Genomic DNA, 15,339 nt, shown 5'->3' with positions numbered 1-15,339 from the left:
AATTAAGTGGTGGAAATAATTCTCATAGATCAATAAAAATAAGATCCATAAATGTACAGAACAGAGCCTCTCCGATTGGACACAAAACAAAATCTAGCCAGATGTTGCTTACAAAGGTCACAGTGAAGTGTAGAAAGGTAGAAGGCAAGAGGGTGTGGAATAGTATGCAGTGTGAGTGCGGATGGGAAGAAAGCCGGGGTGACCGGGTCAATACCCAACCTAGACTTAAATACACAGGGTCCCTGGGAATGGAGACTCCCAGGTACAGAGCCTATAAGGGTGAGCGAGTCAGAGCAGGTGACCAGCTTTGTAGAGGAAAAGGCACTTCCCTGAAGGCTGTGGGGCCCATTCCAGCCTGGCTGTGGGAGGACAGCTCTGACCCATCCTCCCATAGGTGGGGTGACCCTGGCCCAGACTAGGGACCGTGCAGTGATGGCCAGAGGGTCCTGTTGTGATCATGAAGTTGGGAACTGCCTAAACCGTCTTCACGGAGCCTGTGTGTCCAGAGGGGAATTTCAGGCACATGGAATGCTATGTGAAGGCCATGGTTGCTGAGGACAAGGCTGGGTCAGCGCTAGGCTGGTTTCCAGGAGATGGCAGCAAAGCCACAGAGAAGCCTGGGGAGGGCAGAAATGCACAAGGAGGGGTGGAGACTGGAGCCTGGCTGGTCCTTGGTGTCAGGGGCTTGAGGGGACCCTGCTTCTTTCTCTGGGAGCCCTGTGGCCCCAACTGGAGGACAGGAGGTGGATGTGCTGGTCCCTGAGGCCCAGGCAGCACTAACTGCGTGTGGAGCCAGGTTTCGCCTGAACCCTCACAGGCCTGGCCTTTCCCTGCCAGGGACGTGCTGTTTTTACCCCCTAGCAGCCTCCATCCCTCGATCCTGAGCCCTCAGGGACCCTGTCGAGGAAGCAGGAATTAAAGACCCACCCTCCAGGACCATGCAGGCTGTCCTTTGTTTACACTTGGAGAGCTTCTCCAGGCCAGACTCCTTTTTAACACTAGAGCCTCTCCAAGCTCACCAGCACTCTCACCGTGCACACACACACACACGCAGATGAGCATGCACGCACACATGCACACATTCCAGGATTTTAAACACTTTCCAACACATCTCAGCACTCACTAGAACTATTTCAGTATTTTAAGAACCTGTATCGACCGTATGTGAAGGCCATTCTGTCTGGGATCTTACACTAAGTCTCGGGTCTCCGTGTGGGGGTTTCTCTCACCCGAGTGTGGGGAGCCTTCCTCCTTTGAGACCATTCAGCTCCCTCCAACTTCATGCCCTGGGCATCGCCCAACTGAGGTCAGCCCGGGTTGGGTCCCAGCAAAGGACGAGGTCCTCTCCTGACGGCAGAGGGTCATCTTCCCCACCCTGAGGCCCCCACTCTGCCTCAGCTTCCTGCTACAAAGCCTGGACTGGCCCCAGGACCTGGGCTGGTGGGCTCCTTCACCACCTTCAGAAGCAGCCATGAGCCAGCGAGAGTAGAGGAAGCCACACCACCCCCATGAGGGGCAGGCAGAGGGGTGGTCTAGGGGTGGGAATGTGGCCTCTGTAGCCAGACGGCCTGGGCTCAGATCCCAGCCATGCTTTCTGACCGGCCATGGAACCCCAAGCAGTCAGCTGACCCCTTCCAGCCCCAGTGCCCTCATCTGGTAGCAGCCAACAGGGACACGCCCAGGTGGGGTCTTGGTGTCACATCTATCACTGGGGGAGGTTGTCAAAGCACACCATATGGGTCATCAGTTATGGGCAGCACAACAGTACAGCCCACTTACGGAGGAGGAGGGAGGCTCAGGTGTGAAGGACGTGACCAGGGGACATGCTGCTGAGTGGCCCCATCCCCATCCAGGCCACAGCTTCAGCCTCCCAGCCACAGCCGGTCCCCAGGGACCCCCGGGCCACATCAGCAGAAGCTGGAGGACATGGGCCTCTTGGGCCTGGAGTCTCAGAGCCTGTGTTGGTTAATTTCATGGGTCTGCCTGACTGGCCCACAGAGGGGAGGCATTTGGCCAAACATTATTCTGGGTGTGTGTGAGGGAGTTCTAGGTGAGATTAACACTTGAACCAGTGGAATGCAAAGCAGATGGCCCTCCCCGGTGTGGGTGGCCCCTACAATCCATCAAAGACCTGAACAGAACACAAAAGCCGGGTAGGAGAGGATTCATTCTGGGTTTGGTGATAGGGTGCTCGCAGGTGGCTGGTGTGAAAGGTGCTTCAGGGGACACAAAGGTTCTGGTGGCTTGGAGGAGCTCAGCGATGACAGAGACCCCAAGGATTCTACAGAGGTCTTCGGGACTGATGACGGCACGGAGGCCAGAGGAGCCGGGGGGAGCCCGTGGGGACACATGGAAGCTGGTGGGAGAAGCTTTCCCACGTCCCCCACGTGGCCGGTGGTTCCTCGCAGGGGCTCGTTCGTACACTGGCCCTGGGCGGTCTTGGCGTGGAAGGTGATGGGAGCTGCCCTCAACAAGGAGCTTCCTCAGGCACCTGCAGGAGACAGGAGGCACAGGCTGCAGCCAGGAGCACTGGGCCCCTGCGGCCCACGCCTCTCCAGGACCCCCCATGCTGACTTCACAAAGCTCTGCCTACCCCTGCCCCAGGGCTTTAGTGACATCACGACTGTGATCTCCCCTCCCACATCAGCCCCAGGCCCTGGGCTGGCATCCTAGGTCCTGGTAGGAGGGAGAACACGGGAAAGAAGGGGAAAGAGCCTCACTTTTCTAGCAGGAGAGTGTGGTCCTTAGTGTTCTCCAATTCTTTCAAGAGACTTCTCCAAGCTGGAAAGCAGGAGATGGGTTATGGTGGTGAGGGAGGGATTAACACTTGAATCCGTGGACTGCAAAGCAAAGGCGCTCAGTCTGGCCAGGAGGGGGTGACTACCTCCCACAGGCCCCCGAGTGGTGGGTGCATCCCAGGCTAACATTCCCTGGCCGGGCAGTCCCTGGTGAAATGAGGTGGGAGCACTGGCCAGCAGATGAGGACAGAATCCCACCCTCCTGGCTCCACAAAAGGACGGAGTCCTGTGCAGCAAAGACTTCAGGAGGTGGCCAGATGTGGTGGCTCATGCCTGTAATCCCAGCACTTTGGAGGCCAGGGCAGGCAGATCACCTGAGATCGGGAGTTCAAGGGCAGCCTGGCCAACATGGTGAAACCTCATCTCTACTAAAAATACAAAAAAATTAGCTGGACGTGGTGGTGAGCGCTTATAATCCCAGCTACTCCGGAGGCTGATGCTGGAGAATGGCTTGAACCAGGGAGGTGGAGCTTGCAGTGAGCTGAGATCGCACCACTGCACTCCAGCCTGGGCAACAGAGCAAGACTCCATCTCAAAACAAAAAACAAAAAACTCCAGGAGGCATCGTCCCTGGGAGCTTTTCTCCAGCCTCATAGCCCACCTAGCATCCAAGTGACAGCATGTAGCTTTCCTTTTGTGAGGGGAGCCTGTGGGATTCACTCCCTTTTCCTATTTCCTCCAGGGTGAAGCCTTGTGTATTGGGACAATGTGGGGTCAGGGACTGTCTGGGTGGCCCTGGCGAGCCTTTCCTTATGGAGTTCTAGGGGCCATCAGGGCAAGGGGAGCATGCCCAGGGCAGCCGTCCCCAGGGGTGTTTGGATACAGGCCAGGAGCAGGCTGCTTTGTGATGGTGGGGGGAGGCAATGAGAGTCCTCTGAGAGGCTCCCTTGAGCGCTGGAAAGATAGGAGATGGGGAACCGCCTCCTGCCTGGACCAGTTGATGCCCGGAGCCACTCCCTTGGGTCCTCACCCCTCCTTCCAGGCAGTGGGGACGTGGGTTTCCAGGGGAATCCAGGCCTTTAGGGAGAGTGGGAATCTGACTGTGATCTTGCAGCTCCGCATTTTTTCCTGCACGGTTGCTGTCAGGGGCCTCAGGGCCAGTGCTAAGCCCCAGGTGTTGTAAACCAGCGAGTTATAGAGATAACACCACACTCTGAGACTAATTTAGGACTCTTATTGCCGGTGACCGAGAGACGGCTGCAGCTCCAAATTCTCTTGGCCCCGAGGAAGGGGCAGATTTCTTTTTATAACTTGGTCTAAATAGGGGAAGGGGAGTCCAGCTGGAGCAATTTTTTTTCTTTTTTCTTTTTTTTTTTCTTACAGAAGCAGAACAGGCAAAAAGTTAAAAGATAAATGGTTACAGAAACAGTTACAGGAAAATAAACAGTTTCAGGTGCAGGGGCTTCAATTATCACAAAGTGATAAACACAGAGCCTTTGGGTACCACTAACCGAGCGCGTTCCCAGGAGCCGCTGGCACAGCTTGCCGCAGTATCTTATCAGTAAGCGCACTCCTGGGTGTGCCTGGAGTCAGCTTGCACCAGTTATGTCCTTAAAGGAGAGGGACAAGGGGCTGCAAGCGAAGAAACCAAAATGGAGTCTGTCTGGCTCTCTCAGCTAAGAGAGAGTTAATCAGGTTAAAACAAGGTAGGGGCATCACACGGGATCTTAGGGTAGGAAAGATGATTCCTCAGATTTCCTGCAGGCATTCGAGCATGGTGGAAGGATCAGTGGAGCCTCCAATGAAACTTGGCTGATTGAGCACTTCATTTATTTTCACTCTCACAGGATCCTTCCAAAAGATTATCATAAATAAATAGAGAATTCTGAAACCTACAAAGAAAAATACAGCAAAAGAACAGTGAATCAGTTTCAAAGCCTAGGCGGAAAGGCCGTAGAATGACTGATAGCAGCCCGCTGTGGGACTGGAGAGCAGACGGTTTGGTGGAAACAGCGCCCAGTCCCACAGAGGGAACTTGAGGAGAAGCAAAGGGACTGAGCCAGCGGAGCCGGCCCCAGACCCCCGCCCCAGCCTGGGAGGCTTCGCAGGTGTGTTCTGGGAACACACTGTTCTGTCTCTTCTATTTTTCTCATCATATAAACTCTGGTTCTAGAAACAACTGACCTGCAGCCAGCTGGCTTGGAGCATGTGGTAATGGGGCTGGGCTATTTACAGCCCACACAGACTGCCACAGCCTCTACTCTAGGCTGTGCCTGTGGCCACCTCCCACCACGGTGCTCAGCTGTGACGTCAAAATAAGGCAGAGCCGGCCGGGTGAGGTGGGGCAGGGGGACGGAGCTGTACACATGCGTGCTGGGGACTCAGGGACTCAATACTGTCCGGGCCGGGCTGTAAACATGACTGGGGCGGCCCCTGTGCCATGGGGAGGAAGCCCAGAGGGAAAATGTCATTCTCATCACATCACACCAAGGGTATCTGCTATTAACATGGCTTACTGCTTTTTAAAAAATTTTTAGATTCAGTGGGTACATGTGCAGGCTTGTTACGTGGATAAACTGTGTGGTGCTGAGGTTTGGGCTTCTAGTGAACCTGTCACTCAAATAGTGAACACAGTACCCAACAGGTGGTTTTCCAGCCCTTCCCCTGCTCCTGCTCTCCACACTTTTTGAGTCCCCAGTCACATTTTTTTTTTTTTTTGAGACAGAGTCTCTGTTGCCCAGGCTGGAGTGTAGTGGCATGATCTCGGTGCCCTGCAACCTCGGCCTCCCAGGTTCAAGTGATTCTCCTGCCTCAGCCTCCTGAGTAGCTGGGACTATAGGCACACGCCACCACACTCAGCTAATTTTTGTATCTTCAGAAGAGACGGGGTTTCACCATGTTGGCCAGGCTGGTCTTGAACTCCTGACTTCAAGTGATCTGCCCACCTTGGCCTCCCACAGTGCTGGGATTCCAGGCGTGAGCCGCGGCGCCTGGCCCTTGGTCCATGGTTTTAAATACACCAATGACACCTATAAATTGATGATTCCTACATTACATCTCTAGCCAAAACTCTCGGCCGATTTCTAGATTGTTCCCGTGCTTCCGCAGCTTCGAGTGCCACTGGTATGTCTGATGCCATCTGACATTTAAGGTCAAAAGGTTTCTGAAGCCACCACACAACTCACACCCAGATCCTCCCCCCGTGTTTTCCATCTCAGTCAAAGTAGCATCCTTCCCGCCCTTCCCCACCCATCCCGTAATTTACCTGTTTCCGCGGCCCCAGTTTCTCTCAGTGTTCACATGAGCAAGACCAGCTGGTTTCATCTTCAAAATACATCCCGAACCTGTCTACAGTATTACCACCCCAGTCCAAGCAACCCGCAACCATTCCTATCTGGATTCTTCTAACTGCTTCCTACCTGGCATCTCTGCTTCCACTCTTGCCCCTGCTCCCCGCATAATCTTTTTTTTTTTTTTTTTTTTTTAATGAGACTGAGTCTTGCTTTGTCTCCCAGGCTGGAGTGCAGTGGCACGATCTCTGCTCACTGCAAGCTCCGTCGCCTCCCAGGTTCACAAGATTCTCCTGCCTCAGCCTCCCAAGAAGCTGGGACTACAGGCGCCGCCACCACGCCTGGGTAATTCTTTTGTATTTTTAGTAGAGACGGGGTTTCACCTTGTTCGCCAAGATGGTTTTCCATCTCCTGACCTCGTGATCCGCCTGCCTCGACCTCCCAAAGTGCTGGGATTACAGGCGTGAGCCACCGTGCCTGGCAGCTCCCCCCATAATCTTTACATGGATTTTTAAAAATAGGTAAATCAGACCATGCCACTTCCCTTCCCAGAGACCTGTGGTGGTTTCTCATCATCAGAATAAGGAGCTCTCCTGATCCAGGCCTTGCTTAGCTTTTTGACTTATTTATTTATTTTGAGACGGAGTTGTCGCCCAGGCTGGAGTGCAGTGGCGTGATCTCGGCTCACTGCAAGCTCCACCTCCGGGGTTCACGCCATTCTCCTGCCTCAGCCTCCTCAGTTACTAGGACTACAGGCGCCCACCACCACACCCGGCTGATTTTTTGTATTTTTAGTAGAGATGGGGTTTCACCGTGTTAGCCAGGATAGTCTCGATCTCCTGACCTCGTGATTCTCCCTCCTTGGCTTTCCAAAATGCTGGGATTACAGGCGTGAGCCACCACCCCTGGCCCTGACTTCCTTTTCTAATGGTGGAGGCAGTTAGAGGTGAGCACCCTGTGGAGACTCGGGCTCTCTATTATGTGGAGGGGAGGGGAGGAAAGGAGGGAGGGAGAGAGGGAAGAAAGGGAGGAAACACCAACAACTCAAAGAAGAATCACCATATAAACAACCTGTGCCCGTCAGGAACATGCATCTTGCCTGCTGTTATCTAACAGTTGAGATGTGAAGTGGTCTCTCAAATTTGTGGGTTCTTGTTATGGAGAACTGACCTAGGTTGATCCTCATTCCCTAGGTTGATCCTCATTCCCTAGGTTGATGGTTGATCCTCATTCCCTAGGTTGATCCTCATTCCCTAGGTTGATGGTTGATCCTCATTCCCTAGGTTGACACTCACTCCCTAGGTTGATATTAATTCCCTAGGTGGATACTCATTCTGCCGGAGCCACTGGAATTTGTAGTTTCTGAAAAGAGTTGTGTTATTTGGCAAAACCTGAATTGGGCATCACTTGTGTTCATACATTTAGCCAAAGCCCTAGAAAAACTTTTTTAAGGCCAGACGCGGTGGCTCACGCCTGTAATCCCGGCACTTTGGGAGGCCAAGTCGGGCAGATCACGACGTCAGAGGATGGAGACCATCCTGGCTAACACGGTGAAACCCCGTCTCTACTAAAAATACAAAAAAATTAGCCGGGCGTGGTGGCAGGCACCTGTAGTCCCAGCTACTCTGGAGGCTGAGGCAGGAGAATGGCGTGAACCTGGGAGGCGGAGCTTGCAGTGAGCTGAGATCCGGCCACTGCACTCCAGCCTGGGCGACAGAGTGAGACTCCATCTCAAAAACACCCTGGGAGTCGGAGGTTGCAGTGAGCAGTCAGAGGAGACCCTAGAACAATAATTCCTGGAAATAAGGGAAATTTCAGGGACAAATCCAGATCCTCAAAAACTGTGAAATTGAGGGAGCCTGAGCAGAGATCTCCAAGGAGCCAGGTACCATCTGTATGCCAGGGTGAGAGGACAGAAAACGGACCAGGTCTGTCTCTGACAGGTTGAGCAGATGGAGTGGGAAGGAGGGATCTGGAAGGCCAGGAGGGTGAAGGGAATGCAGGGTGGGTGGTAGTGGCAGGGGTTGGGATTTAGCCTCCTCCTCCCACTGCCCACCCACCCTTAGGAGCCCTTTGTGAGGGGGAGGCCCCAGCTCTGTGATGTGGGCCTGGGCCCCAATAAATACTCCCAGAGGGGATGCCCAGGGCTCAGTAGCCGGAGGACAGCAGTGCAGCTGACATGGATATCCTCTTCCTCTGGAGTGTGTTAGCTGATACAGAGCCAGCCCAGCCCCGCCCCCAGATCATCCATCTCATCCTCTGCCTTAGCCTATGTCTTCATCATCTTGGGCCCCATTTCAGGTCGCCCTATTGCCTCCCTGTGAGGAGAACAGCGTAGAATGCGGAGCCCTCAGCCCACACCCAGCAGAGGGAATGATTCTATTTTTCCTGCTCTCTTCCACTTTTCCAAATCAAGCAGGAGGCACCTCTGTGATGGGAAGTCTCATCATCCCTCTAGGGACAGCAGGGCAGGCAGGGGTTGGAGAGGCATAGGATTTCCATCCCAAGCTCCCAGACCATCTGTGTTATTTTGAGCAAAACAAACCTGACTCATGCATGCAGGACCCGGCTCAGAGGCAGTTCTGTGGAGTGATTGCGCCCCGAGCCCGGGCTCATCAGCCTTCCCAGGCAGCCGGGTCCCAGCCTCTGTGTGGGGTGCCTGGGCCTGTGCTGAGCCCCTGAGAGCCTCCCCACTGAGCCTGTTCTGGCCTCCTCGGCTCAATCCTCCCCTGCTAGTTTTTCAGAGGTTTCCTGCAGACGGGGTGTGTGTGTGGGTTCCCAAGCAGTGGAATAGGGTACTCGAGATGCCCAGGGCGGGTTTTCATATAGAAACTCCCTCCGTGCTTTTCAAAGGAAACGTCCTCCTGTCCACGCCCGCCCTGTCCTCCCACTGGGAGTCTGCATGTGGGGACAGGAGACTGAGACCCGCCCCTCACTCTGCCCGTGATAAAGCTGAAGTGGGGAAATGGCTCAGATCGAAATAAATACATCACCGGAAAGGTAAGGCTCTGAGGTCCGTGAAGCCCCAGAGATGACAGCTTCACCTGTTCCAGGAATGGCAACAAAGTCTCCTTGTAAAGTCATTTGTGAGTGCCTGGTGGGGAAGCTCCTGGTAAGTGATTGGAACCTGGGATATGCCTGCCCCTGCTGGGATGAAGCAAAGCCTTGGGGTCCAGGAGTGGGTGTTGCCCAGGAGGGGACTGTGTGGGAGGGGACCAGCACCCTGGACGCAGGGAAGGGATGCAGGTTTTTTTTTTTTTTTTGAGACGAGTCTCACTGTGTCTCCCAGGCTGGAGTGCAGTGGCGCTGACTGTCACTGTGCCCTCACTTCCCGGTTCACGCTTATTCTCCCAGCCAGCCTCCCGAGTAGCTGGGACTACAGGCTCGCCACCACCGCCAGGTTTTGTATTTTTAGTAGAGACGGGTTTCACCCATGTTAGCCATAGTCTCATCTCCTGACCTTGTGATCCACCCGCCTCGGCCTCCCAGTGCTGGGATGGCAGGCTTGGAGCCACCACGCCCGCCAGGGATGGTGGTCTATGTGGGCAGCTGTTTAACATGGCTGAGTCCTCTTTGAGAGTGCGCCTGTCCTCTCTCCCCAGGAGGTGGCGTGTCGGGAAGCACTTGTAAATGACAAAGTGCTGGCCCCCGGGCACCTGGCTCTCACTCTTGGGGCCATGTGGCCTTGGACAGGGATGCTGGGGCTCCAGGGTCTAATCCCCGATCCCGGGTCTCCCCTAAGGGCACATGCACTCAGCCTCCTGTAAGTCCCGGTTCCCTCCCTCACCACCATAACCCATCTCCTGCTTTCCAGCTTGCAGAAGTCTCTTGAAAGAACTGGAGAACCTTGAGTTCTACACTTTCGTGTCGAAAAAGTGAGGCTCTTTCCCCTTCTCTCCCGTGTCCTCCTTCCTACCAGGACCTAGGATGCCAGCCCAGGGCCTGGGGCTGATGTGGGAGGGGAGATCACAGCCAGGATGTCACTAAAGCCCTGGGGCAGGGGTAGGCAGAGCTTTGTGAAGTCAGCATGGGGGGTCCTGGAGAGGCGTGGGCCGCAGGGGCCTAGTGCTCCCAGCTGCAGCCTGTGCCTCCCGTCTGCTGCAGGTGCCTGAGGAAGCTCCTTGTTGAGGGCAGCTCCCATCACCTTCCACGCCAAGCCCACTCGGGGTCAGTGTACAAACGAACATCTGTGAGGAACCACCGGCCACGTGGGGGGCGTGGGAAAGCTTCTCCCACCAGCTTCCATGTGTCCCCACGGGCTCCCCCGGCTCCTCTAGCCTCCGTGCCGTCATCAGTCCCGAAGACCTCTGTAGGGTCCTTTGAGTCTCTGTCATCCCTGAGCTCCTCCAAGTCACCAGAGCCTTTGTGTCCCCTGAAGCAGCCTTCAGAGGAGCCACCTGCGAGCACCCTATCACCAAACACGACCACCTCCGCAGAATCCTTGGGGTATCTGTCATCCCTCAGCTCCTCCCAGCAACCAGAGCCTTTGCATCCCCTGGAGTGTCCTTCATCCAAGCCACGTGGGCGTTCCTTTCCCCGACGACGGAATCCTGGCTGGGTGTCCTGGACCGACTCCACGCAGGCTGATTCCGAAACTGACGCCACAATATGCCCAATGTGCAAGGCCCCTGCGCACTCCTGTCGACACAGCTGGTGGGTGCCTTCTAGTCCTCGAGTGATCCGAGGCGTTGGTCGCCGCAGTGATCTCGACCTGGGCCTCTCCTGGAGGCAGGAGGCTGCTAGAGCCTGGTGCCTCTGCACCTCCTCGCAGTACGCATTCGAGCACCTTAATCTTCCCACCCACCTACCAAAGGCTTCCTTCTAGGGAGACCCCACATGCGGGCAGGTGGAGGCAGGGACCCCACTTCCCTCAGCTTGGAGGTGCGAACGCTGCTGGACGCACAAGACACCAAAATCCCAGACACTCCCATGGACACCGCACATCCGACATCCACGAACAACTCGGAATCTCCTGAGGACAACTTGGAGGCATGTCCCCTCATTCAGGCACTCCACAGATGCTAGAAACACGTGTTGTAATGGATTGGGAGAGGCGGAGATAGGGTCCAAACCTCCAGTCCCTGGAGCCTGCAAATCTCCCTGGGAGGCTTGGCCCCCACAGACTTCTTCCACAGCGCTGCACACAGAGACCTGCCGCTGCAAAGCAAAGACCTCCCGCAGAGATCGCAGAGTGTCCGTTCTTCCTTCCTAGAGGATCTGAACTCACTTAGAAAACGGCCAGCACAGGAGGGATGACATCAGCTGTGCCCTCCGCCGGAAAACCCAGAGACTTTGGGTCATTGTCAACATTGTCGCTAAAATGGACTCTGCCAGGGAAGAAGCTCAGGAATTGTTGCTGTTTTGCAATGCCATTCTTTCCTAACAGCACTGCAGATTCCATGTGTAACCTGCAATCTTCTGTTCTCTGCAGTTCCCTGACCCACAGTTTAGAGAATCACAATTTTTTTTTTCTTTTTTCTGTTTTACATGGGATCTCACTCTGTTGCTCAGGCTGGAGTGCGGTGGCACCATCTTGGCTCATCACAATCTCTGCCTCCCAGATTCAAGCCATTCTCCTGCCTCAGCCTCCTGAGTAGCTGGGATTACAGGCGCGTGTCAATGCACCAGCTAATTTTTGTAATTTTAGCCTAGACAGGGTGTCACCACGTTGGCCAGGCTTGCCTTGAACTCCTGACCTTGAGATATCTGCCCACCTCGGCCTCTCAAAGTGCTGGGATCATAGGCTTGAGCCACCACACCTGGATGAATCACAAATTTTAAACCTGAATAAAATGCTGCATCCTCCAATGAGAGTGAAATATCCTCTTTGCCCAATTTTAGTTATTTTCTAGTCAAACGGTATCAATGTTATATTTTAAAATGTCATTGGGTGACTTCCTTATTTTGGAAACATGATAAAGGCCCACAGCAAACGGACTCTAGAAATTACACCAGCAGAGGCATGTGGGCTCACTGGCCTCCAGGGGCTGTGCAACTGACACGTTATTTTGCACATAACTTGGGTCAGGTTTGTGAGGTCTGGTTTTTAAAATGAAGCAACAATCATATAAAGATTTTCAAACAAATGAGTCAAATGTATGGTAATATTTCTATTTTATTCTATGGCAAAATAATGCGTCATAATTTTGATATTATTTTGTTCCTTAGGATTTGACAAAGTCTTAATGTTCAGCCAACATGGCTTAAGCTGATGAATTACTTAGAAGGATTCCTTTTTTTTTTTTTTTTTGAGACTGAGCCTCGCTCTGTCACCCGAACTGGAGTGCAGTGATGCGATCTCGGCTCACTGCAACCTCTGCCTTCTGGGTTCAAGCAATTCTCCTGCCTCAGCCTCCCAAGTAGCTGGGACTACAGGCGCCCGCCACCTTGCCCGGCTAATTTTTGTATTTTTAGTAGAGACGGGGTTTTACCATGTTGGCCAGGCTGATCTTGAACTCCTGACCTCAAGTGATCCTCCCCGCTTGGCCTCCGAAAGTTCTGGGATTGCAGGTGTGAGCCACCATGCCCAGCCGTAGGATTCATTTTTTAAATCGTTCTAAGAAATGCACATTTTCTAAGACTCAGGAGGTCAGGCTTCATTTTATCTTCAGTAAAGGGTTAAAAAAGGATGTGATTCTTGAAATATCTTGGAATCTTACAGAATTTCTCACTGAATGTATGCTTGAGATAGATACACGGCCCATTTAAACTGCTGGAAAGAGGTGTCTTGTCATCTGAATTGAAGACAGTGCCCATTTAGTCAACATGTGTATTAGAATAACGAAAGCCCTCACTACTTATATGCCCAGCACTTTCTAAAGGGTGCACTTTGTTGAGACTGTGTATTTCTCACTGCTGTCGTTGGCTGGTTAAAGTCTGCTTTCAGAGCATCTGTCAAGCACGTGTCCCTGGTGAAGTCTCTCAGATCATCCCTCAGGGTGAAAGCATCACACGACTTTCCTCACAAGGAGCGAAGTCGACATGAGGGCCCTGGAAGCCAATTTATTCCAACAAGAACTTCCCTCCTCGTCCTTATAATTACACATTTATACCTATTATATTTTTTACTTTACTCCCTTTAATGTCATTGAATCACAAAATGATGAAATATGGTCATGAGTATCCTCTAGTGCACTGTCGGCTTATATTCTGTTTCTAGTGCAACAGATGTTTAATCATCAGAACAATGGACCAACTAGGAAAGATTTCCACAGAAAATACATTACAGAGCAGTGTACCCTTTTAAACAGGGTTAAACTAAATGATCATGTCTTTTCACTTAAAGTGGTTTGGGGTAGCCACAATGTCTGAAAACAGACAACTGTCCATAATAAATAGCTTATTGTTATGACATTTTTTTTGTTTTGTTTTGTTTTTGTTTTTTTTTGAGACGGAGTCTCGCTGTGTCACCCAGGCTGGAGTGCAGGGGCTGGATCTCAGCTCACTGCAAGCTCCACCTCCTGGGTTTGCACCATTCTCCTGCCTCAGCCTCCCGAGTAGCTGGGACTACAGGTGCCTACCACCATGCCCGGCTAGTTTTTTTTGTATTCTTTTAGTAGAGATGGGGTTTCACCATGTTAGCCAGGATGGTCTCGATCTCCTGACCTCGTGATCCACCCGTCTCGGCCTCCCAAAGTGCTGGGATTACAGGCTTGAGCCACCGCGCCCGGCCAGCTGTTATGACATGTTTAATGTGCTGTCCCTCACTAGAAATTCTTAGTTCAATAGGTTGTGCATAACTGCAGTGCACGGTGTGCACTAAAGCAACGTTCCCATCATCTGCTGCACCTGTGTCCACCATACATGGCTGCAGATGATTTATGTGTCCAACTTCCAGGGTGTAAATTTATGCCTTTATCAATATTTCCAGACTTCTTTTTTTTTTGGAGACACAGTCTCACACGAAGGCTGGAGTGCAGTGGCGCAGCACCGCTTATTGTAGCCTTGACCTCCTGGGCTCAAACGATCCTCCCGCCTCAGTCCGCGGAGTAGCTGGGACAGACAGGTCTGTGCCGCCAGGCCTGGCTAATTGCTGCCTTTTTTTTTTTTTTTTTTTTTTGGTGAAGATTGTATTGCCAAGGCTGGTCTTGAACTCCCGGCCTCAAGTGATCCTCCCACCTCAGCCTCCCAGAGTGTGGGATTACAGGCATGAGCCACCATGTCTGGCCTTGGTTTTGAACTAGATTTTTATTTAAAATAGGTTTCACACTGGCCGGGTGCAGTGGCTCATGACTATAATCCGAGCACTTTGAGAGGCCGAGGCAGAAGGATCACGAGGTCAGGAGATCAAGACCATCCTGGCTAACACGGTGAAACCCCTTCTCTACTAAAAATACAAAAAATTAGTCGGGCATGGTGGCGAGCGCCTGTAGTCCCAGCTACTCAGGAGGCTGAGGCAGGAGAATGGCGTGAACCCGGGAGGCAGAGATTGCAGTGAGCTAAGATGGCCGCATTGCACTCCAGCCTGGGCGACAGAGCGAGACTTCATCTGGGAAAAAAAAAAAAAAAGGTTTCACACTGATTTCAATAAATCAGGCATTCCAGAACACAATGTTTAGGGTGGCAATTATATGTTGACTTCTTAATACTCACAAGCGATAAAGATCTTTTCCAAATAAGCAAAAAAAGTAGTCATTGTGCAATATTAGCCTCTAAGAGCAATTTCCTTTTATAGACTACAATATTACTGACAGTTTCACGCATTCTTGCTTTATAAAGAACTCCATGGGAAGAAATCTCCCCCGTCTTTCCCAGTAGACACAGCTATGTTTTCTGTCACCCGCAAACCACTGTCGCAGTACAGCGTGTCCAGAGCCAGAGAACGAAGGGGTTTCACAATTGCTTCCCCATGTGTGCCATGAGCTTGGTCAGATTTGAAACCATTCCCGTGACAGGATCAAGCTTTATAATTGTGACCCTGCCATATGGATGGTTTGCATTTCCCCAACAGGAGAGAGTGTCCTGGGTTACTCAGAGGTGTGCCATGGCGCCCTCCCTTGGCTGTTTTATAATAACCAGAACAGTCCATCTGCCCATGGACACACATTCCAAGCTCTCCACAGCCCGGTACCACCCTTATGCAAAGGATATGGATGGAACTCACATTCAGAAAGCTAGAAAATAAGGCTGTGCCAGGCACAGTAGATAAGCAATGAGAAGATGCTAATGTCTTTTCTAGAAGCATGAGTGATCCAGCTCTTTGGTTCTGAGCATTTCTGCGCTTTAGCGTTTCTCTCCTTCATTCACAGTAAAGACATCGGCAGTTCTTCCTTCCTCCTGAGATCGGAAACTGGAACGGCCACCACCTGCTC

At 52.5% G+C, this 15,339-nt stretch overlaps 1 protein-coding gene and 1 long non-coding RNA gene across 2 annotated transcripts; one reads left to right on the top strand and one right to left on the bottom strand.

Moving 5' to 3' along the window:
• Nucleotides 1-211: 211 nt before the first annotated feature.
• Nucleotides 212-4,841, bottom strand: LOC116275004. The gene is made up of 3 exons (XR_004183940.1): nt 3,769-4,841; nt 2,721-2,781; nt 212-2,491 (listed from the first exon to the last, which is right to left on the bottom strand). It is a non-coding gene; the product is annotated as an uncharacterized LOC116275004 (long non-coding RNA).
• Nucleotides 4,842-8,165: 3,324 nt separating this feature from the next.
• On the top strand, nt 8,166-11,372 carry C5H5orf60 (chromosome 5 C5orf60 homolog). Its single transcript, XM_031666831.1, is given in 3 exon segments — nt 8,166-8,229; nt 9,843-9,903; nt 10,133-11,372. Coding segments are annotated over 3 exon segments (846 nt in total). The 3' UTR covers nt 10,854-11,372.
• Nucleotides 11,373-15,339: the final 3,967 nt, after the last annotated feature.

Source organism: Papio anubis, chromosome 5 (assembly GCF_008728515.1).
Source record: "Papio anubis isolate 15944 chromosome 5, Panubis1.0, whole genome shotgun sequence".
NCBI classification, from domain to species: Eukaryota; Metazoa; Chordata; class Mammalia; order Primates; family Cercopithecidae; genus Papio; species Papio anubis.
This window is presented reverse-complemented; position numbering and strand designations above follow the sequence as displayed.